Source organism: Mugil cephalus, chromosome 11 (genome assembly GCF_022458985.1).
Source record: "Mugil cephalus isolate CIBA_MC_2020 chromosome 11, CIBA_Mcephalus_1.1, whole genome shotgun sequence".
Classification (NCBI taxonomy): Eukaryota; Metazoa; Chordata; class Actinopteri; order Mugiliformes; family Mugilidae; genus Mugil; species Mugil cephalus.
The window spans coordinates 21,929,044-21,953,448 of record NC_061780.1 but is presented as its reverse complement, the minus strand read 5'-3'; the positions used below and the strand labels follow the sequence as shown (position 1 = coordinate 21,953,448).

Here is a 24,405-nt window from a genome sequence, read left to right as displayed (position 1 = left end):
ATGCCTTAATATTTGAACTCTTTTCTCTTTGCTCCCGTTTGGTTTCGACTTTTCATTTTTCACAGCGAGATATGCATCTGTTATTATTGAAGTAGCAATAACAATTATGTCAACTTGTGAATGCAGCAGTGGAGGGAGTTGAGGTTTGATTTATTGTCCAAACAAATTGGTGAAGAAACCCCCACAGACACACAAACACATCTCAGTGGTGAGGCTTCAGCCTTACAAATGAGATCGACTGCTTTTAATGCTGAGTGACAACCTCATTGTTGTCAAGCCTTCAGCGCTCAGCGTGGAACAATTACTCATTTAATGTTCAGCTTTAATACGCTGGCTGCTTAAAAGTATTGTCGTGGAGTAAGAAAATATAAAAATCTAATGATTGCCTGTAAATCATGATTTAAAACCTAACTCAAAACAAAGGGGAACTATTGACCTCGCTCCAGTCTCACGTCTGCTTCGTCTTATGCCGTCTGTTTATTTTCTGCAAGAGTCTGCAGCTCTGCAGCTTGTAAATGCAGCATAAAAGGCACATGTGTTCAGCCTGGCTCAGCCATGAATATGCACCACTCAAAAGAATTAAAGGAACACTCAACTGATGGGTTGAGGACCTTCTACGTCCCTGTCCAGCCCTCCTAGAGTAACTGCCTGTCTCCTGAAATCTCCTTCGTGCTCTTAGACCGTGCTGGTGGACACAGCAGACATAGCATCTATTAATGTGCCATCGTGGAGAACTAGTGAAAAACAGTCAGAAAGGAGAGAAAAAATGTCAGAGTCCTATTCTTGCTTCAGGGGTCGACTCACTGCTGCCCCTATCGTACTCAGGCAGTCAGTTGAGAAGTTGGTATAATAATTAGGACTGTCAAAATTAATACGCTAACATGGTTTAATCCATCATCATGATTAATCTGATTAAAAATTTTAATGCAATTAACCCATCTGCGCTGCACAATGATTCTGAGCTGCATTTCGAGAGAGTTAGAGTTGTGCATGTGCAAATGCGCAGCTGATCTGGTAGTGACAGGCAGCAGAATCAACAGATACATTTTTGAGTACAAATAAAAAAAAAACCAAGACGGAACAGTTGACCAACATAAAATATTATGCATACTCTGCAGGAAGGAGTTTTCTTTTCCCCCGAAGCGCTCCCAGCTTAAAATACCACATTAACGCAAAGCATATGGAATTGAATATGTTAGTCGGGGGTTCTGCTAACGTGTCGCCCAGTTTGAGACAAACCAAGACGTGGCTTGCAAATATCTGGCCACTCCTGCAACCACTGTTCCGTGTGAGAGTCTGTTCTCAGTTGCAGCAACATTGGAAAAAAGAAGTGGTCAACAAGTTTTCTTGGTAGCTCCTGAAAGACAAGGAACAGGAGTCAGGTTAATGTGGAAAATGTTTGTGTAAAAAAAGAGACAAAAGGTTGTTCTGTTGAAACTGCTGAAGGTGTTTAATAAACATGTTAAGTGCATATGTATTCCCTTTTATCCTGAGTCTGTTTGCTCGTGCAAAATGAAATGCGATTAATGTAGATGAAAAATTAATGATGTTTAATCGTGATTAATCGAAATAAATTGAATCGTTTGACAGCACTAATGATAACAATATAGTAAGGCTGCATCCTGTTTGGGAGATTCCACCTGTTTTCTGCACAGATCAGGATTTGGAGCTCTTCTTATTGAAGTTTGGTGTCAGTGAGTGTGACCCCCGGTGGCTTGTTTAAAACGGTTTTCAGGTTTAGTTGTGCTGATGATGCCCGAGTGTGAAAATGGTTTGAACTCTGAAGCTTAATCTCTCTTAGGCTGTCAGTCATGATTTAGACTCAAAGGGCATTTTGAGTCTTGTGCACTGTGTCAAGGACTTTCTGAGTGTGTGTTTGCAGCGCTCCCATAACACTGTCTTCATTTATTCATTTATTCGTTTTCTGTAACCGCTTGTCCTCTGGAGGGTCACGGTGAGGCTGGAGCCTATCCCAGCTGTCATTGGGCGAGAGGGGGGGTACATCCTAGACAGGTCTCCAGTCTGTCACAGGGCTATGGCCAAACCTACGGCCAGTTTAGGATCACCAATTAACCTAATGAGCGGAAAACCCACGCAGACGTAGGGAAACCTCCACACCGAAAAGGCCCCAGTCGGCCATTTGATTCGAAACCTCCTGAGAGGCATCAGTGCTATAACACTGTCTTTCTCATACTTAATTAAATTTATCAGATCGCTGGCGAAGTTGCGTTGATCATATTCTCACTTTATTACTATTATTAACACATTTCCCAAACCCCAGGTAGCTCAGAACAGAATAGCAGCATTTATTTAAAGAGAAACTGGACATACGCTCCATTACAGATGATTGCTGCTACATTTATTATCAAGATAGATGTGCCAATGTTAGGTGGGTGTGTTCTAGCACTTAGCGCTAACGCGAGTACCAGTGTGTTCTATATTTGAGAGGCAGTATGATTAATATGGAAAGAATATGTTCATATGTTGCCTCAAGTCTCGGGAATATATTTTAAAAAATGTTCCAATTTAAAAATAATATTAAGCTACATAACTATTTTGATATTTTTAGCAAAAGTCACACAAACAAGAAGGAACAGTGTGTTTGGAAAATGCTCTTTGTAATAAAGAAACATGTCACCAGTGGCTCAGTGGAATGAGATACATGAGACATTGGATGCAGTACATCACAAGTGTACATTTACTTGGGATTAATTGATTATTAAAAAGAATATAGTAAGATCAGTGTGTGTGTGTTTCAGTTCGTTAGCTTACTAATAGCATAATTGCCTAAGTCATATTTGAAAGTTTTTGGAAAACTAAAAAAAAGCAATATTTAGGCCATATGTTGTATTTTTATTGATTTCAAAAAGTCAGAAAAGTCAAAAAAATGGCTTATCTGGCATCATCATAATACTAGGTTTAGGTTATTGTATGAGTGGTAGAGGATGTCCATAGTTCAATGTACTGTCACATAACTGTACCTAATGATTTGTCACTGGTCTCAACTGGTTGATTTCTTCCTCTAGCCTACAGCACCTTCTACATCATCGGCCTGGTACTGTCCATGCAGATTCCCTTCGTGGGCTTCCAGCCAATCAGGACCAGTGAACACATGGCGGCAGCAGGTCAGTAAACAGATGAACAACAGGGAGGAAAGAGTGGAAACAGCATCTCAACTCCGTCACTTGAGCGTTTATTCCAGATATGAATCCCAGATGTTTTTGTGCTTTTGTGTCTGCAGGTGTGTTTGTGCTGATCCAGGTCTACGCCTTCCTGCAGTACCTGAAGGACAGACTGACCAGGCAGGAGTTCCAGGCCCTGTTCTTCCTGGGGGTCTCTCTGGCAGCTGGAGTGGTTTTTCTCTCCGTCATCTATCTTACATACACAGGTTGGTTGTTTTTAGAGGGTGGGTTGAAAACTGAGTGCACAGAGGAGCCGACTTTGAGACAAGGTCCATGAGGAGGGGAGGTGGAATCAGGGGATTTTCGGGCCTGTATGGTCTGCATTGACTATTTGCTTTGCCCAAAAACATAAAACTGAGAAAATTTTAGTTGTTTTTCAGTATGCACATGCACCATTTGTGTAACATTTAACCGGTCATAGACTTGTTACATGGTGCTGTAGGTCTGAGGACTTTGTAAGTCGTCATTGACACATCGTGGCTCAGAAATACTGTATGTTATGTGACTAAATCATTACGCTTAGTTTGTTGAAGCTGTATGACTTTGAATTACACAGTGAGGTCATTTTTTTATGCAACCTGCCCACTTAAGTATAAGTGGTGTGGATAGCATAATGGGAATTGCTGTCAATTAAACATTGCCGCAAACTGCAGCCTGTAAAATTAATCATACAACTGAAACAGCTCTCACTCTAACCTTCATGAAACGTTGGGTTTGCTCCTTCACATTTGCATTGTAATGCATTATTTTAAATGAATTATTCTTTGCTAGATGTACCTACCAATCTGAATATATATGTATTCACACAGAAACACCTTTTTCTGCAGGACTTATACTTTACTTTTTATTTTTTTTATTGCTATTGTCTCCACATCACATGTGACATTTGAATCCATTGAGTTAGGTCCATTTAACTGGAGCCAGACGGTCTAATTTGGCCTGCAGCATGAATTTGCAAAGTGCGAAAATTAGATACAAGACTGAAAATTTTCAGTCTTGTATGTAATTTTCAACTATCCATAATTTGTCCACTCTTTTAGTCAGAGAAGTGGACAGAACACCCGAGTTATACTTGTTTTTCTTAGGATTTTTATTTATTTTTCTTATTTTAAAAAGATGGTAATCCACCTGTTTTTCTTTGCACTAAAACAAATGGACAAAGAGTTGTTGTTACCTATAGTTTATTATCCTGTTATCTTATGGTCCGGCCCGCTTTAGATCAAATTGGCCTGTATGTGGCGCCCACACTTAAATCAGTTTGACCCCCCTGAACTAGAGCATCATCTGAGATGCTAAATGTAAACCACGTCTCTGTTGTTTGTATATAAAAGGACCCACTGCTGGGTCTCTGTGTGATTAGTTTCTGTGTTCTCATTTTTCACTGCGTCGTGCATATTAGAGAGCAATTATGTGATCGATACGATACTAATTACTTGTTCCACCGGAGCGTGACAGAATACACAGATCACTGACAGGCCACAGCCGTGTGTCTAGTCTCCTTAGGTCAGTTTACGTGTCGTTCACTGTTTCCTTGTGTGTGTGTTTCACCTTCAGGGTACATTGCTCCGTGGAGTGGGCGCTTCTACTCTCTGTGGGATACTGGGTAAGGACTTACAATAAATTACTTCAAATCTCTACAGTGGCACATTCACCTGTAACTCTGGTAAACAGCGAAGATGGATGGTGTTGGAGTTGAAGGTTTAGCGAGTTTTATCAAAGACGTCGTCCACTTTATTTAGCCTTGGTGCTTCTCAGAGCATGTTTTTGATAACTTTTTAAAGGGATAATGATTTTTTTCTTCACTGGAATGTATTTTAACAAATTACTTACTTGGTTTTTAAAGCCACATGTTTGCATTTCTGTCTCCCTCCATTAGAATAATCCAAAGCACAGCGTGTTCTGTAGCTGCGTTCACATCTTTCTGGCAGCCAGCTTTATTTATTTTCAGTTTTTTATTGTCATCACCAAGTAATTTAACCCGTCAGTCTGCCACATCATAAAAACTCCCAAACAGATAGCGCTTCACTTCTCCTCTCCCAGATCTGGGATTAAGAGAACCGCCAGACTGCAGCATCAGCTGTAAAAAGAGTAAAACTCTCGCTGTGCGTATGTGCACATGTGTCCGTGTTTGTGCACACGCCTGAATGATTTTTCACTTTATTTTTTTTAGCTTTATTTGAAGGAACACAGGTTTTTGCTGCAGTGCGGTAAAAGTAAACGAGGTCATGCTCGGACACGGGGTGACTGACATCATCAAACTTTCTGACATGTGTGAATCAGCTCTCAAAGGTTAAACATCAACGCTAGTGGTTCATTTTAGAAGGAGTTCGTATTTGAGGGATTAAAGATGTTCCCCTGTTCTCCTCCTTTTCCGCTCCGTGCCGTCTAACCTCTTTGTGTCCTCCGCGTTGTCCTCAGCTACGCTAAGATCCACATTCCCATCATCGCGTCGGTGTCCGAGCATCAGCCCACCACCTGGGTGTCCTTCTTCTTCGACCTTCACATCCTGGTGTGCACCTTCCCAGCAGGCCTCTGGTTCTGCATTAAGAACATCAACGATGAGCGTGTTTTTGGTAAGAACGCTTCCTCAGAAACCGGCTGTCAGACTAGAACCTCGTCTCCTAAGGTGTTTCAGCAGCGGGACTGCCATTGCACGCGACATGCAGCTTTCGCCCGCCTACTTTTGTGTATTTCTTCTCTTGCTCTTTCATTTCATGTGCCGCAAACAAATGTTTTTATCTCCCATCTCCTCAGTTAACGTTTCCCCCAGTGTGTTCCATCTTTATTGATCCAAAACAATCAGCTCAGTAATGAAGACATTTTGTGTTTTACCTTTGAAAAACACTGTTACATTTGAAGCTGGCAGCACATTTCAGAAAAAGGGTTGTAGCAGGAGAAATAAATGTCTGAACAGAAACACCTGGCGAAACATCTCGCAACTATTCATTTTAATGTCAGCGGGTCAGGATCTTGACGGGGTGCACAAAGACTCCGAAGTAAAGACAGGAAACGGTTCACCACTCTGAAAGCAAAGTTCAGCAATTTTAGAATAGCGTGCGTGTACAAGCCTTTCGAAGGCTTTCAAACGCATCCTCTTTTTTTTTTCCCTCACAGCAAAAATGTGAAGAGCAGAATATAACTCCTGTCTGTGCTCAAATGTGCCTTTTAACATCTTTAAGCTGAGGAAATGTTAGCAGGTGGCACCAGTACGAATGAAGGTGTTGCAGCTGTGTGGTAACTCTCTCTGGAGCACGTTTTAAAATTCAACACCAGTGGAGTTCCTGTAGAATTTCAGTCATACAAAGTAGTCACTAGTCTGCTTTAATAAGTCTAACAAACATGTTTCTCACTTTGTTGTTTGTCACTTTGTTTGTGTGTCCCTTTTTGTTTTGCTTTCTGTAATTTCTATCATGTGGAGTGTTGTTTGTCGTCGTATTACCGTCGTTGCCACAGAGCTAATTAAATCCAGTGATATCAGTAACACTTGAGTTACTGATGAGCCAGTCTCAGCACTGGCTTCCAATTCAAGACATTTCCGTCCTGGCAGCTCTTTCCAGCTCTGAGAATATCACTGACAGATAATCCACATCCATGAGGGAAGCGTTTCCCTTTTTTTCCTTCTTTTTTTTCCTCCTTCCTTTCAGGCAGCGTGTGAACGTCCTGAACTTAAACATGAGCCAGTGGAGGAAGTTCACAGCTCACAGGCTCCTCCTGCGTCTCCTTCCACCCTGATTGTTTGCCTCGTTACAGTCGTCGTTCGTCTCGTTCAGGGTGTCCCTTCTCTTGACACAACGTACTCGTCAGAGAAATTACACAGTGGTAACAGTAACCACAGGAGGAAGGGGGAAAAAAAAAGTGGTTTTCTCTGTGACTAATTCTCTCATCCTGGTATTTGCATATACACTCAGTCCTGGAACAGTCTTTACTGAGAACCTTTAGTGGACTGGTTTACCATAGAAGTTTCTGCAGTCTTTTGAAAAATGCCAGAATCAGCCACAACATTAAAACCGCTGTGACATTTTTTTATTTCGAACATGTGCAACAGTAGAGTGGCTGTGTAACTATGGTGAACAAAATCACACCTAACATAAAGATACCTTTATATTTCATTCACTGTTAGCGTCTCTACTGCTAATACTGCTAAGTCTGGGATTTTACCGGGGGACTGAATAGGCCTTCGGTAGTTGAGGGGAACCTGACAGTCAGCATGTAATATGCAGCCTCGTGATTGGCTCAGCAGCGATGGGGGCGGGGCCTCCTGTGTAGAGGAGGCTTAGATTGACAGGTCCACTGTGGTGCTCTGAGTGAAACAGTGCGCTGTTGGGACAATTCTTATATCACTGAATGAGTCAAGTGGTGACTGAAAGATAACGTCTTCTGCCTCAATTTATCCCTTTACTAAAATATGTTGGATTCACGTTAATGTGTCTAGTCAACCAAAGATTTTGCGACTCCCCTCTTGAAGTTGTGGATCCCCTGTTAAAGACCTATGACATGTAGAAACCACCCCATAGCAATGACACTCCCTGATGTCTGCTGTGTAGACCTCGGGTTGTACGAGTGTGTTGATGATGGTGGTGGTTCCCGTGGAGACGCAAACGAATAAAAGCCGTCTCGTGCTTTAAATAAAATTGGACCTGACTTGTTTTTAGTAGTTTCACACAGTCTTGTAAATGATTGATGAAACTAGAATGCTCCCTGCTGATGTGAAGCTTAATGGATGCTTGTTTGGTTTGTGAATTGGTTCAAAGGTTTGAATAATTGTTGATGTGGAGTGCAGTCATCGGCTGATTGAACCTCCTTTCTTCCGTGCGCTGCTGTTGTTTACTCCTTTCTCTCAACAATATTTATCTTCCTTTCTTCTTGCTCTTTACCTGTCGCCTCTTAATCACTTCAGAGACTCTCTGATCACATTTTAGCCGAGAACACTCTATGAATATTGCCACACATGCACGTTTGAGTTTGTGTGCTGTGTACTATTTTCTTTTACCTTTACGTTTTCTCTTTTGACCCTGTTTCCACCTGCTGAGTCTGATCTACACTGTGATGTATTTGACAGGAGTGAGTACATTTTAGCTCAGTGTATGCATTGCATTTCATTTGCCTAATAGCATAATTGTCATATTTGGACGTTTTTAGGAGTCAAAAAATGACTGCGCTATTATGCTGTTAGGCTAACGATTTGTAATATAACTGAACAGCATTAAATTTACCTCTAACCTCCTCATCTCTTCTTCCTCCAGTGGCCTTGTACGCCATCAGTGCCGTGTACTTTGCCGGCGTGATGGTGCGTTTGATGCTGACTCTGACTCCGGTGGTGTGCATGCTCTCGGCTGTGGCGTTCTCCAGTGTCTTCGAACACTACCTGGGCGACGACATGAAGAGACAGAGTCCGCCGGCGGAGGACAGCAGCGACGAGGACGACAGGAAGAACGCAGGCAACCTCTACGACAAGGTCAGTGTCCGACCCTCCTTATCCTTAATACTCCATTAGATTACTGCAGGACATGGACGTCGTAACATATGCCCGCATCTTACACCGGTGTGAGACATTAAAACCTGTCTGTTAGTCAGCGCTGAGTCTTTTTTGCCACTTGGGTTAATTCGTTTCTATTTCCTGCATCATTTTCAACAACGGCGACTGAAACTTTGGCTGAAGGAGACAAGTCATACAAAGTCATACGAATCTCTGAACTTTCTCAGTTAACCTTGATTTGTTCCATCTTTATTGGACCGATCAATTTCAAATCCACTGCTACCAAGTGAACCAATCACAGCTCTTGTCGTCTGCGTCGCCACAATGTTTATTTACATGTCTGGGGAGATGTGCGTCAGTTATAGACTGAGACTGACTTTAATGATCCGTGAAGGAAAATATTTGGTCACAGTAGCTTGATTGCACATAAAAGTAACACTCTTAAAACCCACAAGTGACAAGAAAGATAAAATGAGCAAGTATTACCTATTAAAATAAAATAAACAGGGTAATCAAAAAAGTTACAAAATGAACAAATGTACAAAAGTAGTCAAAACCGTGTCCAAGGGGATCCAGTTGTTTGGTCAGTTGCATAGAAACAGTGGTATGGATCATGTCACACGCTTAGAGACGGACATCGATAAGATTTTCTTGATAGCGGCGCCATTATCAATTCTGCTTATTGATCCGATTCTTTATCAGTTCCTCCTGTTAATTTTTGGTCTAGAAAAAGTAGCCGTTCATGGTTTTGTGTAAACATCAGCAATTTTATTGAGTTTCTAAACAAGAGATAAGAGCTTGAGTAAGTAAACAAACAGGAGATTGGTCACTGGATCCTCACTAGCTGTGTTCTGCTGAGACTTAGCGGTAGCTGCACTTGTTGACCAGAGGTTGTCGTAACACGGCTCTCTCTGTATTTAATACTGTGCGTCATCAGCAGATGCTTCATCATGGTGGTTTTGTTGCCACCCTTGCTTGAAATTACAGTTCTGCATAAATTGCACGTTGTGCAAGTGACACTTTCACAACGTTTCAGTCTCTCTGCATCTTCCTTGTCGCCACCTGAGCGTCACGTGATGTGAATGACAGGCTTCGACTAATGAGTCGTCGTCTTCTTCTTTTTTCATTTCATGGCAATTGTAAAACAACTTTTAGGTGCACTATCGCCACCTTCTGGCCTGGAATGTAAAGATTTGTCACAAAAAGAATCGATAAGGGGAATCGATAGGCATGAAGGCTAATGATGCTGATGAATTTAACCAGTTGGAATCGGGTCTTTTATAAGAACTGGTAATCGATGCCCGTCCCTGCACACGCTGCTTCCTTGTCCGCGGAGGGAGGGGCGTAAAACGCCAACACCCAGGAGCTTAACGCTGAAATCTAAACCACCTATTAATGTCAAATGTCGAAGAGGTTTTTTATCGTCATTTCAACCGTTTATAGCTGGTGCAGCACTCAGACGACGTTCCTCTGGGACCATGGAGCTATGTGGAGATATAGGACTAAGTACAACATAATGGACTGAGTATAGAGCAAGAGACAGCGCGAAGACAAACAATACACTTGGGAGACAATGCACTTACAAAAACAGAGAACAGCACCGACTAATAACCAGACTTGTTACTGATCAATCACTAAATTATTCTTAGTAGATTCATGTTTTCACAAAGGAACAACATTAGATGCATAAACGTGTATATTCTTTAGATTGAGTGTTTAGCGTCTTCCAAGTCTTTTGGTTTAATTCCTGCAAAATATACCGTTTTGAGTTCAGTGTGAACATTTTCCTATCAGTCTTACGCAAGTTTTTTATTTATTTATTTTTCTCCCGGCTGCAGTCGGCTGCTTGTTTAAGAGCGAAAACTCTTGAGAATCCACTGTATCCGGTAGGTGGGCAGGTGACGTGTCGGCAGACAGCCAGCGACCTGTGATGGCGCCCAGCTGTCACTTTAATAAGCCGCGCTCTCAATTGCGCGTGAATGTAAGCTTCTCCATAGAGGAGAAGAAACAGTTGAGTTGCATTAAAATTCACATCTCGCGCAGTTTTTACGAATAAGCAAATTAGTTATTGAGACCAAAAACTTCATTACTCATCATCATTTATTCTATTAGAAGTCATTGCTCTGAGATAATTAGTTGAAATTCAAAACGGAGCAAAGAAAGAGAACAGGTAGTTGCTTTCACATGTTCAGAGAAAAGATGCTTCTGCAGATTTCTCACTGATCTTGTCTGAAAATTGATTTTTATATGAAGCTATTTTAAAAATGGGGGAAAAAGCTGAAACAGTGAATATATCTATGTACTCATTTTGTAACTGCTGTTTACCATTCATTTCTACTTGGACATAAAACACATGCACATGAATCACACATGAATCAGCAGCTATTATAAAAGAAAGCATGACATCCTGTGTCATCTAACGAGTCGTGATTACAAAAACAAAAGAAATGGATGGATCACATTGTCAAAGTTATGCCCATAAAAAGATGGTGAAATGTTTTATTTGACAGTATTGGATTCTGGTATCAGACGAGTAAGACGGAGGACGTTTTGTGTCTTCCTTTGTGGAAACGAGGCACTGCCAGCCCAACACAGGTCTGCTGAAAGATGGTGTGAATGTGACACCATAAAACAGCTACAACAGTTAACTGTCTGCCTGCGAATTCTCTCGGAGGGAACAATTAACTCTCCTCGAGTACATTAACGGCTCATTTTTACTGCGCCTGTGTCCTGATGGAGTTTCAGTAACCTTCGCGAATGGTTTTCTCCGCAGGCCGGGAAGGTGCGTAAACATGTGTCGGAGCAGGAGAGGGTGGAGGAGGGCCTGGGGCCGAACATCAAGTCCATCGTCACCATGCTGATGTTGATGCTGCTCATGATGTTCGCCGTCCACTGCACCTGGGTCACCAGCAACGCCTACTCCAGCCCCAGCGTAGTGCTGGCATCTTACAACCACGATGGGTGAGAACTGGGGGTTTGATCACTGTGCAGGTTTAGCTTCGGTTTTAACAGTGGATGAGACACTGACGGCTGTTGAAGGGTTGTCAGTTCACACAGACTACAAGACTCTACATGTCTGCCTCCTCTCTAATACAATGGGAGGCTTGCTAGCCCAAGCATGACAGAAACAATATACACTGATCAGGCGTAACATTATGACCGCAGACGGGAGAAGAAATCTTGTGATGATTCATTGTTCTGCTGGGAAACTTTTCCACCTGGCGTTCATTCGTACAGATGTTACCGTCCACCTATGCCAGACTAGACGCCCCCACCCCGTAGAAATGACGCTCTTTGATGGCAGCAGCCTGACGCAGACACACAAACACACACAAAAGCACTTTAGGAACAACTCGAAAAACAGCACAAGTGTGTTGACCTGGCCTCCAATTTCACTAGATCCCAAACTGATCCCAAGTATCTGTGGGATGATCCACAGAGGCCCCTCCCTTCAAAGGCCCCCCCACTAACAGCACAGGGCACCCTCAGAAGGCCCGTGTCCATCCTCTGATGGAGGGTGATGGAGGTGGTCATAATGTTATGCCTGACTCTGCCTACCGACCACGTGGCTTAGCATTTTTTTTTTCTAAAGTTGAGTTGGTTGATTTTTCATGAGGTAAATGAAAAATGCCTCCACAGGAGACCCACGCTCAGTGGTTTTATTTTCCGGATCATGTCCTTTCAGCCTCACATAATTCTGTCTCATCCTCACCCGTCCTCCCACCGTTTTTCTCCACAGCTCCCGTAACATCCTGGATGACTTCAGAGAAGCCTATTACTGGCTGAGGCAGAACACAGACGAGCACGCCAGGGTGATGTCGTGGTGGGACTACGGCTACCAGATCGCAGGCATGGCCAACCGGACCACGCTGGTGGACAACAACACCTGGAACAACAGTCATATAGCACTGGTGAGTGACGCTCTGTGGACTTTTTTTTTTCTGCAAGCTTCAAAGACATGAAAGTCAACCTTAAATCTGTTTTTTATCAACGTGCAATATTAAATCTGTGGAGGCCTCACTGAGACATTCAGGACATTTTCACATGCAGCACATCATCTGTTGTGTTGGTGTATTACACCACCAAGTGGACACAGAGGTGTATCACCACCCTGCACTGCATATGTGTGAAAATGAGGAGTTTGGTCTTCAAGGCTGTGCTCTGAATAAAGTTCATTCTCCATAACTCGCTGGTAATCGGTGATGTAGTTTTTAATGGTTTCGCGTTCCTCCAGGTGGGTAAAGCCATGTCATCCAACGAGAGCGCCGCCTACGAAATCATGAGGTCACTGGATGTCGACTACGTCCTGATCATCTTCGGAGGGGTGATCGGTTACTCAGGCGACGACATCAACAAGTTCCTGTGGATGGTGCGCATCGCAGAAGGGGAGCACCCGAGGGACATCAGGGTGAGGCTTCGTCGACATATTACTTCCTTCACCTTAAACCTCAACCGTCATGACTTCATGAACCTTATCTCCCCTCTCAACCCAGGAGAGCGACTACTTCACCCCCCAGGGAGAGTTCAGGGTGGACAAAGCAGGCTCCCCCACGCTGCTCAACTGCCTCATGTACAAAATGTCTTACTACCGCTTTGGAGAGATGCAGGTAGGTTTTCATCGGGAGCTGTTTCGTAGACCACGAACAGCACGAGTCCATGATTTTCACCGCTTGATCCGCTCTGTTTTTCCCGTTCAGCTGGACTTCAGGACGCCACCGGGCTTCGACCGCACGCGTAACGCCGAGATCGGCAACAAGGACATCAAGCTGAAGCACCTGGAGGAGGCCTTCACGTCGGAGCACTGGCTGGTCAGGATTTATAAGGTCAAAAAGCTGGAGAACAGGGACCGCGTGGAGCACAAGCTTCGAAGCACCGACACCACCAGGCAGAAGTACACCTCCAAAAAGGTACGACGGCGTCTTCTTAGGGCCTGGACCCCGGTCCAGTCTGACGCTGGCAGATTCACAGCAGCAGCTTTACTTCATTGTGCATCAAATAGTTTGCCCTGAATCCAGCCTCATAACGTCATTTACACTTACTGGAGTTGATTCAGTGACGCATTTGTACAGTAGGTTTTAATTAGAATAGTTTTGAAGTTTGTTGTTCTGTATTTTATTCCCAGGGCTTAAAGTGGAGCTCTGAGTTGTTAAACTAGGAAATTTCCGAGTTTTCCTGAGTGTATCATCCAAGCCTGCGTTTATTTCATTGAAGCAAACAAAGGACTTAAATATTAGATTAAATGTTAGGGTGTAGATAGAATATGATCTACAATTTACTGTTGCACTGTTTTTGTATAAAGTGAATTATTCAGTGATTCGGTGAAACCAGTAAAAAGTTAAGACACATCGTCTCATTCAAAGGTTTTTATTTATTTATGCCATTATCTACACACACGAATAAAGATGTCCAGCCAACTAAACAGGTTATAATGAAATCAGATGGACGTGTTAGCTTAACTTGATTTCATGAATTTAATGCACATTTATACACATATAAGAAAACCATGCAGAATGAGGTTCTACTCTTTATTTTCAGTGTAATGCACGGGTTTGACTTTGTTTGCATCTGAACTTCTACTTAGAGTCTACATAGAATATAAATGACATCAGAAAGCAGTAGCAGCTTAACAGACACGGGCCTCAGATGATCACCTTGTGGTTTGTGTGTTTTTTCTCTCTGCAGACGGTCAAGAGGAAGCGGGGACTCATCAAGAACAAGCTGTCCCTCAAGAAGGGTAAGAAACTGACCAAGAAATCTTTATAGGACGTCCACCACCATCAGAGGCAGACTGTGGACGGGGGAGGGAAGAAGAAAATTAAAAAAATAAAATCTTACACGCAAAACTTTAACAAAAACACAACGATTAAAAAAAACAAAAAAAAAAAAAAAAATGCACCAATCAAGACGAATATGGAACACCGGCGGTTCTCCAGACCCCTCCCTGTGACCTGGAGCGTCCCCACCCGGAGGCCCAGGACGGAACTGTTACCACCACCCAGGAAACCCGCAGCCCATTGATCTGGATGAGCGGGGTCGGGGAGACGGAGAACGGGAGGCGCTCGGGCCAGTCCGGAGCGTCCTCCCCCCACCGGCCACCGGTTTTAACCTGAGGAACTGTGACCTTTGACTCGCTTTTCTTTTTGTACTTGAACATTTTTGTGGAGGGATGGAGACGACGGAGCATGAGAGATTAGCCGTCCTTTAGCCGGGGACTCTTGTTCGGGGGGGCCGCTCTATGCATCGCATCAATCACACAGATAACACAAGATCAGCCACGTCCCGAATCCAGCGCTGCAACCCCTAACAAACACCTTGATGAATATTGACGGGTCTAACCTCACACTGCTGCACTGACGGGTCTGATTTTTAAAGAGAATTCCTGTTTGTTACAACACAGCTCATGTTTTCGTTTTTGTCAGAATAAGTCTGTTAAAAAAGGAAGAAAAAAAAATACTGAAATGCCAGATCAGACAGGTTGTAAACAAACAGGGCTTCGCTGCTGCTCATCCAACCTGCTGCTCTGGACGTAAACGTGCAGCCTTGTTTGGCCGAGAGATCCTGACTTCTAGACTCTAGTTCCAGGTGGGATCCCATAAAAACCACCGACTCACCTTTCTGAGACGTCATTTTCGTTTGTTTGCAACCTGCCTGATGCGACCGCTCATTTCTCAACTTCTTCTATTTGCCCGGATGCAAGTTATCAGCAACCAATGCACACGAGCGACAACCAGCAGCATGAAAAGAGCGAACCAGGATTGTCCTTTTTTAAGCGTGAGTTATTATCCCCACAGTTCACCAGGTCAAAGCTCAGTCATTAGCATATGAGTTTTTTGGGAAGCAAAGAAGTACAGCTTATGTTTCGTTTTGCTTTTTTATCAATGAATGTGTTGCTCACGCCGTCTGATGACATCCATCTGAATGCGTGAGCAGCGTTTAAGAGTCCCAGGAGTTACACCGGACCCAGGTAGACTGGACTGGCTCGTCAGGGTAGTGCTGCAGACTTATTAGACCACTACCACTTTAAAGTTAACCCAGCTCACGTGCTTGCTTGTTGTTGCTAGCAGCTTATGCTAACGGAGTCAAGCCTGCCAGTGTTACGATTGAAAAGCTTTCCTTGAAAATTCAGAATCTCTGTCCAGCGTCCAGATGTGAAGAGAAGGCGACACCCAGCCGTTAGTCCGCGCTACCTGGCGTCAGAAGGTGATTTCATTCGGTCTCCTGTTGCGCGTTCCACTGCACCCTGCAGATAAGAGTCTCCCTCCGCCGGTACAGCACCACAGCACCAGGTCCAACGCTCACCTCTCAGGCTCTGGTGAATTCAGACAAACGTCCTCTGACCTCTCAGCGCGGTCGTGATTCCTTCTAATTGGCTCAAATCGTTTCTTCCCTCTGAACCTTTCCCCTCCTATAATTTAATCTGCCTTATTCAGTTTCTAATATGTTCCAGTAAACACGTCCACCTTGTGCTGACTCTGTCAGCAGAACACATGTGTTAAGAGAACCCGGATGTAGAGGACAGCGTTGGCCTTAAGATATAAAACCATAAAGATCATATCATTTCCAGAGCTGTATTTATTACATGGACGATGGAGGTTGCAGTGACTAAAGCCAGCGCAGCGTCCGATCACCTAATGCAAGGATTTTATTTGGTTTTGATTTTCCAAGTCAAAGGTACTTCCATCAATTGTAATGATCTGGATGCAGGTGTGAGAATGAAACATGCCTTTTTGAATAAAGAGGTTGAAATAACTTGTGGTGTTATTACTGGTCATTATTTACTTTTTTTTTTTTAGAACAAATAAAGACTATGGAGTCAGAAGGTTTGTCGTTCACCGCCCTTCAGCTTGTGTTAGCATACAAGTTTAAGTTTAAAGTGCAGCTTTCCACTTTTCTGTTCTGCAGACTGCTGTGCTCTGACTCTGCAGAGGCTCTTTCAGAGGTTGTCTACACACTAGAAAAAGGATTTTCAGTTGGTTTCAATCTGCGCCCTCACAGATAAATGCCACGGAATCTGCACACGGGTGCTTTAATCATTACGTTTCTGCAAATACTGTAGCTACCGATCTAAGAGCATTACCAGACACGGGGAAGGGAAGGTAATTACTGCAGTATGTAGTTCTCTGGATAAATAACTGTAGCTGTAAATCTCCTCGGGATTGTGGCCACCAGGGTGCATTAAATTCAACAGATGTAGAGCGAGTAGATCTCTAGATTTGGGTTGTTAATGACTTCACCTTTTTATAGCCGACAGCCTTCATTTCTTTTAGGCAGTAAGACGTGTCAATCATCCATCTTTACATCTAGTCTACTGATGGGTCATGTACAGAAGGGGGACAGTTAGGACAATTCCAAGAGTCTCTTAAATAAAAGAGAAAATTATTAAATCATCGTCATAAAAATATAATTTTGTAATGTGATAATAAAATATAGTAGTAAAATGACCTTTTTAGCAGGAAAAGTTAAATATCTGCTAATCAAAAGGTGAATAATATTGACTAACCACCCCCGTGATTCTGCATGAAATGGTTTGTTCCTGCCTTAGTGCATTGGCTGCAGGCATCTGTCCATAGACATAATTATTCCTACGGCTACATCAGTTACGATGCTGCCTGGTAGCAAAGAAAAATCAGGTTTTACAAATGGTGAGGAGGGAGAGGAGAGACAAAAAAGGGTGCCAGTATGTGAGCCATCTCTACTGTAAGAAAGATGTGCACCCTCGATAGTTTGAGTGGCAGACATGAACCTGTCCATAGTGAAATAAGCTAGCTAGCTACAAGAATAGGGTCTAGAGTTGGGGTCTGTGCACCGTTGATTTGAATTTCAATACAGACCAGAAAATCAATAAAATGAAATAACAGTTATTGCATTATTAGTTTTTAAATGTCAAACTTTGATCTCGATTTCTAATATTCAGTTGAGTACACTGAAATCCCTTTACTGAACTTCCTGGGGTACTCTGGCCCTGAGTACCTCATGAAGTGATAAGTGTTTGATACCATATATAGTCCCTTTGTTTTTGAAAATTTTTGAGAAATTTCACAACAGTAAAAAAAAAAACAAAAAACTGATTTTTTCAGTCTGAATTAAAATTCAAACAAACCAATGGTACACGGCCCCACCTTTCGGCCTTTACCATGAGGAAGTGGGGCCCAGTGTGATGTTTTTTCTTTTTCATGGGGCCCAAAATTCCTGTTGTTGCCCCTGAACATGTGACACAAAGTGAAAACCCCCAAGATTGTACGATACAGTCGTTTTAATGGTTTATATACCAAATGTCACAGCAATAATACAATAAAAACAAAATCCACATTTAAAAGAAAAATCATAAAACCGCATTGACAAGAATGCATAGTTTCTAGATGAACTGTTACAGCTCCTTTGTCGAAGCTAGAATATATTCATACATTTGGGCGCGCACGGCCGAATGTATTAAAAATTCTACAATGAACACACCGTCAACAGACACGGTTACACTTGATCACAGACGCGGATGAACGGGGCTGGAGAATCAAACACGAAGCAACAGGGGGGGATGTCGGCAGTTTCACTTTCAAAACAACTCTGGAGTCTACACATCAGGAACAGAGAGGAAGAGGGCGGCGCACACGACGACCACTGAAAAGGTAGTTACTGTGTGAGTTTCTGAACTAACCCAGATGAAATATAGATGACAGCCGGTGTAAAATGAGGTGACGTCCACCGATCAGTCTGTTCCTCAGTGATCAACCAACCTGGATCTTTACTGTATTAGCTGCCAATTAGTGCTGGGCGGTTTGACCGGTATTTTTTTTCATTCATAATCACATGTTCATAACATTTTCTACTGGTTGAGAGAGGAATTAATGCAGTAGATTGACTAAGGACGGACCATTTCACTGTGATGAGTAAATATTGTAGAATAATCCCACACTGGTAGTAAAACAGATTTGAATGACGCCATGTTAACGCTGCTCAATTAACTGCTGCTTTTAAAGAGATATTAATTTACTGCTTCAGTCGGGATTTTGATTAGAATAATTAAACGTGCACCAAATCAAAAGATAACACGAATAATTTCAGCGGTAGCTAATTATCGCCGACTCCATGAAAGAGAAATGAATGCTGAGAACTTAGCTAAAAAAAAAAAATAGAAAAGACTCACCACAGTGTTGGCGGCGGTTCTTTTCCTACAGAAACGATCTAGGTGCTTTAACATCAGCTTAAACTGCCAACGACTCTTTATGAGCTCAATGAAAATAAACTGGCTCCTAAAATGTGGTTTGGTTTGCACATTAAACGAGGAGAGTCTCCTTTCTGGATCTTTTTTTTTTTTTTTTTTTTTTTTACAACAACTACAAACGACAGTTTCGGTGAATGTAAATTAGCATTAATTAGCTTCAGCAGATGGCATCTCTCCCTGGTGACGTTCATCACTGTAGCTGCCGGCTTTAAACAAGGAGCTGCTATCTCACCTGCATGTTTTCAACTGATAACAGTAACAAGGACTAAAGAGTTTCAGAGGAGATTTTTTAGGAGCTTAAAGAATCAGGGAAGCAGATACAAAAACTAAATCAGGACCACATTAAAAATGAAAGAAAAAGCCACTTTAGAATTTCATGGCACTGAATGTTACTCAATCAAAGATAAAACTATGATTTAGCTCCGCAGCAGCTCCTGTGTATGATTGTGGTGATGCTCTGTACTATCTGGTTTTGTTTGAAATAGTGTGTTCATTTCTCTTTCTTGCAGTAGCTCGCTCAACCTTCACAGCTCCTCTTAGGCAGACAGTCAGTTTGTGCGTGTCTGGGTGTCCTTCAGTGGACCAAATAGAGTAGTAAATCATCCCTGTTGTTCAGTGGAACAATGACTTGGAAGCAAATAGATTCTCTACAATTCGATGCCTATTGATAGGGTACTAAAATGAATGAAACAGTCTCGAGTATCCATTGGTCTAAGAGACATGCAAAAATACTGGCGCTGTTCTTTAATAAAAAAGAAAGGCCAGGCTGCAAGGTGTCTGTTAACTTTTACCCCGTTATTATTTGTCAAATGTTTCCCTTTAATATTTCAGTGTCACCTTTTTTTCTGTCTTGGGGGGTTCATGACAGTCTTATATTTCACCATTAACACTTAGTCGTCCTCTTCGTCCTCATCCCCTCCGAATGAAAGCAGGCTGTTATTTTTCACTTTCTTTCCAGACTTCACCTCCTTCTTCTCCTCCTCGTCCTCCTTCTCCTTCTCCTTCTCTCCTTCGTTGCTCTTCTTCTTCTTGCTGGAGCTGGCGGTGATGCCCTGGAACTTGTCCGAAGAGGAGCGCTTGGCGGGCTTCTTGAAGAGGATTTTACCGTCGGGCGGGGCTTCGTCGTCTGTGGATCAGAGGGAGGCGAGTTTGTGCAAAGAGCCTAAACAGAGTACAACTGAACCCAGTCCAGAGACATCAGCCATTCCCTTCCACACAACATCTGTAACACTGACACATTGAGTATTTTTAAATCACATCTCACAACCCACCTTGACTCTCATTCTTTCTTGATTTTTAGAAAAAAATCCTTTTTAACCAAATCTTTGTGGTATAATTGTATTTTTTTATGCTTTTGATGTCTATTATGTACTTTAACCCTGTCTTACTTTGTACGGTGTCCTTTGGTGTTTTGAAAGTCGCCTATAAATAAAATGTATTATTATTAACGCGTCCTCTAGTCTCAGTCTCACCTTTCGCTGCACCCCCTCCAGCTTGCATGTCATCCTTGATCTTCTTCACCTCGTCTGCAGTGAGGTCTCCACCTTTAAGCACCACGACTTGAGGTAGCTCGTCGTCTCGGTCGCTCCCGCTGTCGTCATCCAGCGTGGGCATCACCTGGCGCTGAGATTGGGAATATGAAACAAAGACCCTCAGCCTACAAGACAAACAATAATTCACAGACTGCAGATGAATGTGTCATGGTCCATTGCAGAGGTTGTCTCTTCTTTCATTTACCTAACATAATGTAACACGACATAAAAGGTAGGAACGAGTGGATAATATGTTAGTACCTCAGAATAACCAGATCAGATGAATTTTTGGCACTAAGTCTAACTTCCTGTTAACTTTGGGAAACCTGAAGCTCTCGTCTGATGTGGTATATTTACCCAATGTCTCGTGCTGCATCTTTCTAACACTTCAAAACAGGTGAAGTTTAGTCGAACTCATTGCAAATGAAAAGTGCATCGCTAATGCAGTAAACAAAAAGAGAAAGTAGCCCCAGTGTACTCAAAATACTGCGATGGACTAATTTCCCAATGAATAGGACCAGTAGTGGTGCATTATCTAGTAATTATGAACTCTACGCTCGTCATTATGATATACTATACATTAATCACAATGATTGTGTGTTTTTATTAGCACTTACAACTCGAGTCCCTGCAAAACTAGCTACGAGCTAATGCTAAGATGTAATACATTAAACTGAGCGAGCGTCTCACGGGCCCGGGGCTGCTAGCTTACACGGCTAACGGAGAACCAAACAACGTTACCTTGGTGTCAACATTCGGCCCTTCTTTGTATCCAACATCGCTTTTGAACTTCTTCAGGAACGACGGTTCCTCTGGCTTCACCCACGCAACGCCGCTGGCCTTATTTTTATTCATTGCGAAGCGGAAAACAAAACGAATCCAGACAACAAGGACCTAAACAGAGTTTTGGGCTACGGGATACGTCATCAAAGTGCGCCGCCGCGCGTTGAGTGACGTAGACGGTTGGTGGTTCTGATTGGTGGATGCGGGAAACTGCAGTCAAGGTAATAAAGATGTTACCGGAAACACGCATTTGAATTCAAATTAAAGTAGATATATATAAGGAGAACATGTTTAAAACACACTGGCTGCAAAATAATCTAGTGCAATATTTTTTCCGAGCAGAGACACCCGAATATTATTCCCGTGGTAGTTATTTAGACCGCTTACTGCGTTTCATAAATAAATCTGTCAGATGTTTTGCCTTGTGTGTAGCTCGATCTTGTCATTGTAAATATGAAGACATCGTTCGCAGAGTAAGCTTTTATTGTGAAATCGTGCCTCATCCGTGTCCACATCCTTTAAATCACACTTGACACGACAATCAACTGGAAGTGTCAGACTCAGGGAAAGAGTATTGGGGTCCTCGGAGATGGTTTCGGGGTCTTTTTACGCGTTGATAGCGGGGTTCCTGGGAGCTGCTGCCTCTTTGTCCGCCAAGCTGTCGCTCGGTGCGGACTATCTGAGAGAAATGTGTGAGTCGGGACTGAGCGGCTGGACTGAAACGCACCGTGGATCTCCTACCTGTGACTGGGTGACAATGGCTTAATATTACACCTGTGCTCCTCTCCAAACGCTTTACTTTGTTTTAGAGGATTTGAAATATTTCATCATGCACGGTCATGCACGAGCAATTTATTATATTTAAACCACATCTGTCGTATGTGTTATTTGTTTCTGTAAATGGCTGCTAAAACGTTGCTCCTCCTCCTGGGACACTTAGGTTAATGGTGAGAGTTTGAAGACGTTTCCAAAACTTGTAAGACCTGTTGAGAATCAAAGCAAAGATGGCAGCTCTCACTGTCTGGCTAGAAACAAATCCACAACTTAAAACATATGGAGAAAAAAAATGAGTTGAACGAGAGTTATTTTAAGTTGTTAGAAGAAACTTTATGGGAAAAAAGCAAACACAGACACTAATGAATGGATGTAAATAACATTATTGCAGCTATTAACCATTTAAGATATCATACTGGTGCGCATGCGCCAAATGAGTGGCAATAAGTCCAAGTAGCTCGCTTGTTTTTGTGTTATTTATTTTTTATTTTACTTCAGATTATTTTATTTTTATTCTAATTCTAATGGCTATGTCTGGTGCTTTCAGCTCCACATCCCCCTGCGGCTGCTGTGTGGAGGCCTGCTGTTCACCTGTAACGCCGTCATGTGGACCTTCTTCTCCAAGGCTCTGAGACACTGCTCCTCTTCAGCCAGGGCCACGGTCACTACCACTGCCTCCAACTTCATCTCCTCTGTAAGCTCCCTGCATTTCCATGTGGTACCCTAATGACCACCTACCACTTTGTTTTGGAAGCTACAACATTAAAACCACTGACAGGAGAAGTAAATAACATTGACCATGTAGTGACAATTCAGTGCTCTGCTGGGAATCTTTTCGACCTGGTACTTGTATATATACTACTCACGTAGACCAGACAAGACCAGACCATACACCTCCACCCCATAGCAATGACACAACAGGATGCAACCTGACACACAGGCACACACATAAGCAGTTTTGGAACAACTAAAAAGAACAGCATAAGGTGTTGACCTGGCTTCCAAATTCACTAGATCCCAAACTTATCATGTATCTGTAGGATCCACAAAGGCCCCTACTAACAACATTGTGTACGAGACACCAGATGACACTCTCAGAAGGCCCCTGTCATGTTATGGTTGATTGATGCGTATATATATTTCTGGAAGTTGGAGTAAAAATATTCAGGTGCCTTTTTTTTTTTTTTTATTCACATCAAATCTACCCTTGTCGGTGTGCTAAGGCTGTGCTGGGGAGGCTGATCTTTGGAGAGAGCCATGCAACGCTGTGGTGGGTTGGCATCTCTCTCACTCTGTGTGGACTCCTGCTGCTCCACGGTTCCACGCCTCAGACGCCCGCGCAGGAGGAGAAGAAAAAGGACAAGTGATGAATCGTTTGGCTTCTCGCGAGACTGATGCACGGGATCTGAAGTTGAAAAGTTGGGACACGTACTGGACTTTCTAAAGCACACAGAAGTGCAAATGTTGGTGATAAAGCCTGTTTTCTTGGAGATTGCTTGCTGCATCCTTCAGAACCTACTGGAGATTAGTAGGTTTGGATCGCAGTCAGAGTCTTCTCACCAGAACTTCTGTGCATGTCCCAGAGTAACAGTGAGGGGTTAATGTGCGTTACTGGATATTTACTGCCACCTCGTGGGAATTTGAAGAATAACTTCTAGACTACTACACACACTTAACATCAAATCTAAAGAAAAATAAAGGGGATATTGATTGCTACTGAAACCTAAAACAGACTAAAGGAAGCAGAGCATTCCCCGCCCAGGAAAAAATGAGAGAATGATTTAAAAACTTGCCGTCGTTCAGTCTGAACAGACAATAAACGCAGGACGTTTATTTCTGAAAATGGCTGTGACGGAGCTGCCAGTGAAGTGCAGTTTTCTCTGATCAGAATGTAATTTTTTTAAGCATGTAGCTTTGTCTTTTATTCTCTAATCATGATTATCCAAACACTGGACTAATGTATGGAACAAGAGCACATATGATCTGATGTACTGTATGTATGGACCATTGGATTGTTTTGTTGGAATGTCCACTGCCTTGAAACACACAAGGTTAATCAATACCATTTTTTTTTAAGCTTCTGCTTCATATGTACATGTATGTCATAGCTCTGTTCCCTTTGTGGACGCGTGAGAAATGCAAGTACGTGTCACAGAGACCAGAAGAGCTGTGACTGATCTGAAATTCATTTCCTCCTCCGTGTACCTCAGTGGGCGGATAAACACTCCTACACACCATCTACTCAGGCGTCTTCTCTCTTCTGTGCATTGCAGTGATTTCATTCAAATTTATGAGCTCCAACTCCCACATCAGCGTTTCCCATACAACGTTAATACTACGGTGGCCCACCGGCTTGTGATTTACCGCCATGGCTTCATAACAAATTGAAAACACATTTGCACGTTTCCAATAACGCTGTGGTTGTGCTGTTTGTCCTGT

The 24,405-nt window shown here is 42.7% G+C and overlaps 3 protein-coding genes across 4 annotated transcripts in view; 2 read left to right on the top strand and 1 right to left on the bottom strand.

Annotated features, from left to right (window-relative positions):
* LOC125015849 (dolichyl-diphosphooligosaccharide--protein glycosyltransferase subunit STT3B-like) overlaps window positions 1–16,407 on the top strand; it is a 56,954-nt gene extending 40,547 nt beyond the window's left edge. The window contains exons 6-16 of the mRNA XM_047597859.1: window positions 3,027–3,125; window positions 3,242–3,388; window positions 4,737–4,785; window positions 5,601–5,755; window positions 8,426–8,637; window positions 11,432–11,619; window positions 12,398–12,569; window positions 12,893–13,066; window positions 13,152–13,265; window positions 13,356–13,565; window positions 14,341–16,407. Of these exons, the coding sequence (XP_047453815.1) occupies window positions 3,027–3,125; window positions 3,242–3,388; window positions 4,737–4,785; window positions 5,601–5,755; window positions 8,426–8,637; window positions 11,432–11,619; window positions 12,398–12,569; window positions 12,893–13,066; window positions 13,152–13,265; window positions 13,356–13,565; window positions 14,341–14,421 (1,601 nt within the window). The 3' untranslated portion in view covers window positions 14,422–16,407. The remainder of the gene's footprint in view (window positions 1–3,026; window positions 3,126–3,241; window positions 3,389–4,736; window positions 4,786–5,600; window positions 5,756–8,425; window positions 8,638–11,431; window positions 11,620–12,397; window positions 12,570–12,892; window positions 13,067–13,151; window positions 13,266–13,355; window positions 13,566–14,340) is intronic.
* Window positions 16,408–17,896: 1,489 nt separating this feature from the next.
* kiaa1143 (KIAA1143 ortholog) lies at window positions 17,897–21,347 on the bottom strand. 2 transcript variants are annotated; one of them, XM_047599312.1, is made up of 3 exons: window positions 21,151–21,347; window positions 20,350–20,500; window positions 17,897–20,003 (listed from the first exon to the last, which is right to left on the bottom strand). In XM_047599312.1, exons 1-3 carry the CDS (start codon window positions 21,262–21,264, stop codon window positions 19,768–19,770), a joined length of 501 nt encoding a protein of 166 aa, XP_047455268.1. In that variant the 5' UTR covers window positions 21,265–21,347; the 3' UTR covers window positions 17,897–19,767. The 2 variants fall into 2 exon arrangements, with proteins under 2 accessions (XP_047455268.1, XP_047455269.1); XM_047599313.1 differs by having other exon boundaries at window positions 20,350–20,534; window positions 21,151–21,326.
* A 380-nt stretch (window positions 21,348–21,727) lies between these two features.
* Window positions 21,728–24,207, top strand: tmem42a (transmembrane protein 42a). The gene is made up of 3 exons (XM_047598609.1): window positions 21,728–21,943; window positions 22,514–22,660; window positions 23,190–24,207. The coding sequence occupies exons 1-3, from the start codon at window positions 21,782–21,784 to the stop codon at window positions 23,331–23,333; spliced, it is 453 nt and encodes a 150-aa protein (XP_047454565.1). The 5' UTR covers window positions 21,728–21,781; the 3' UTR covers window positions 23,334–24,207.
* Window positions 24,208–24,405: the final 198 nt, after the last annotated feature.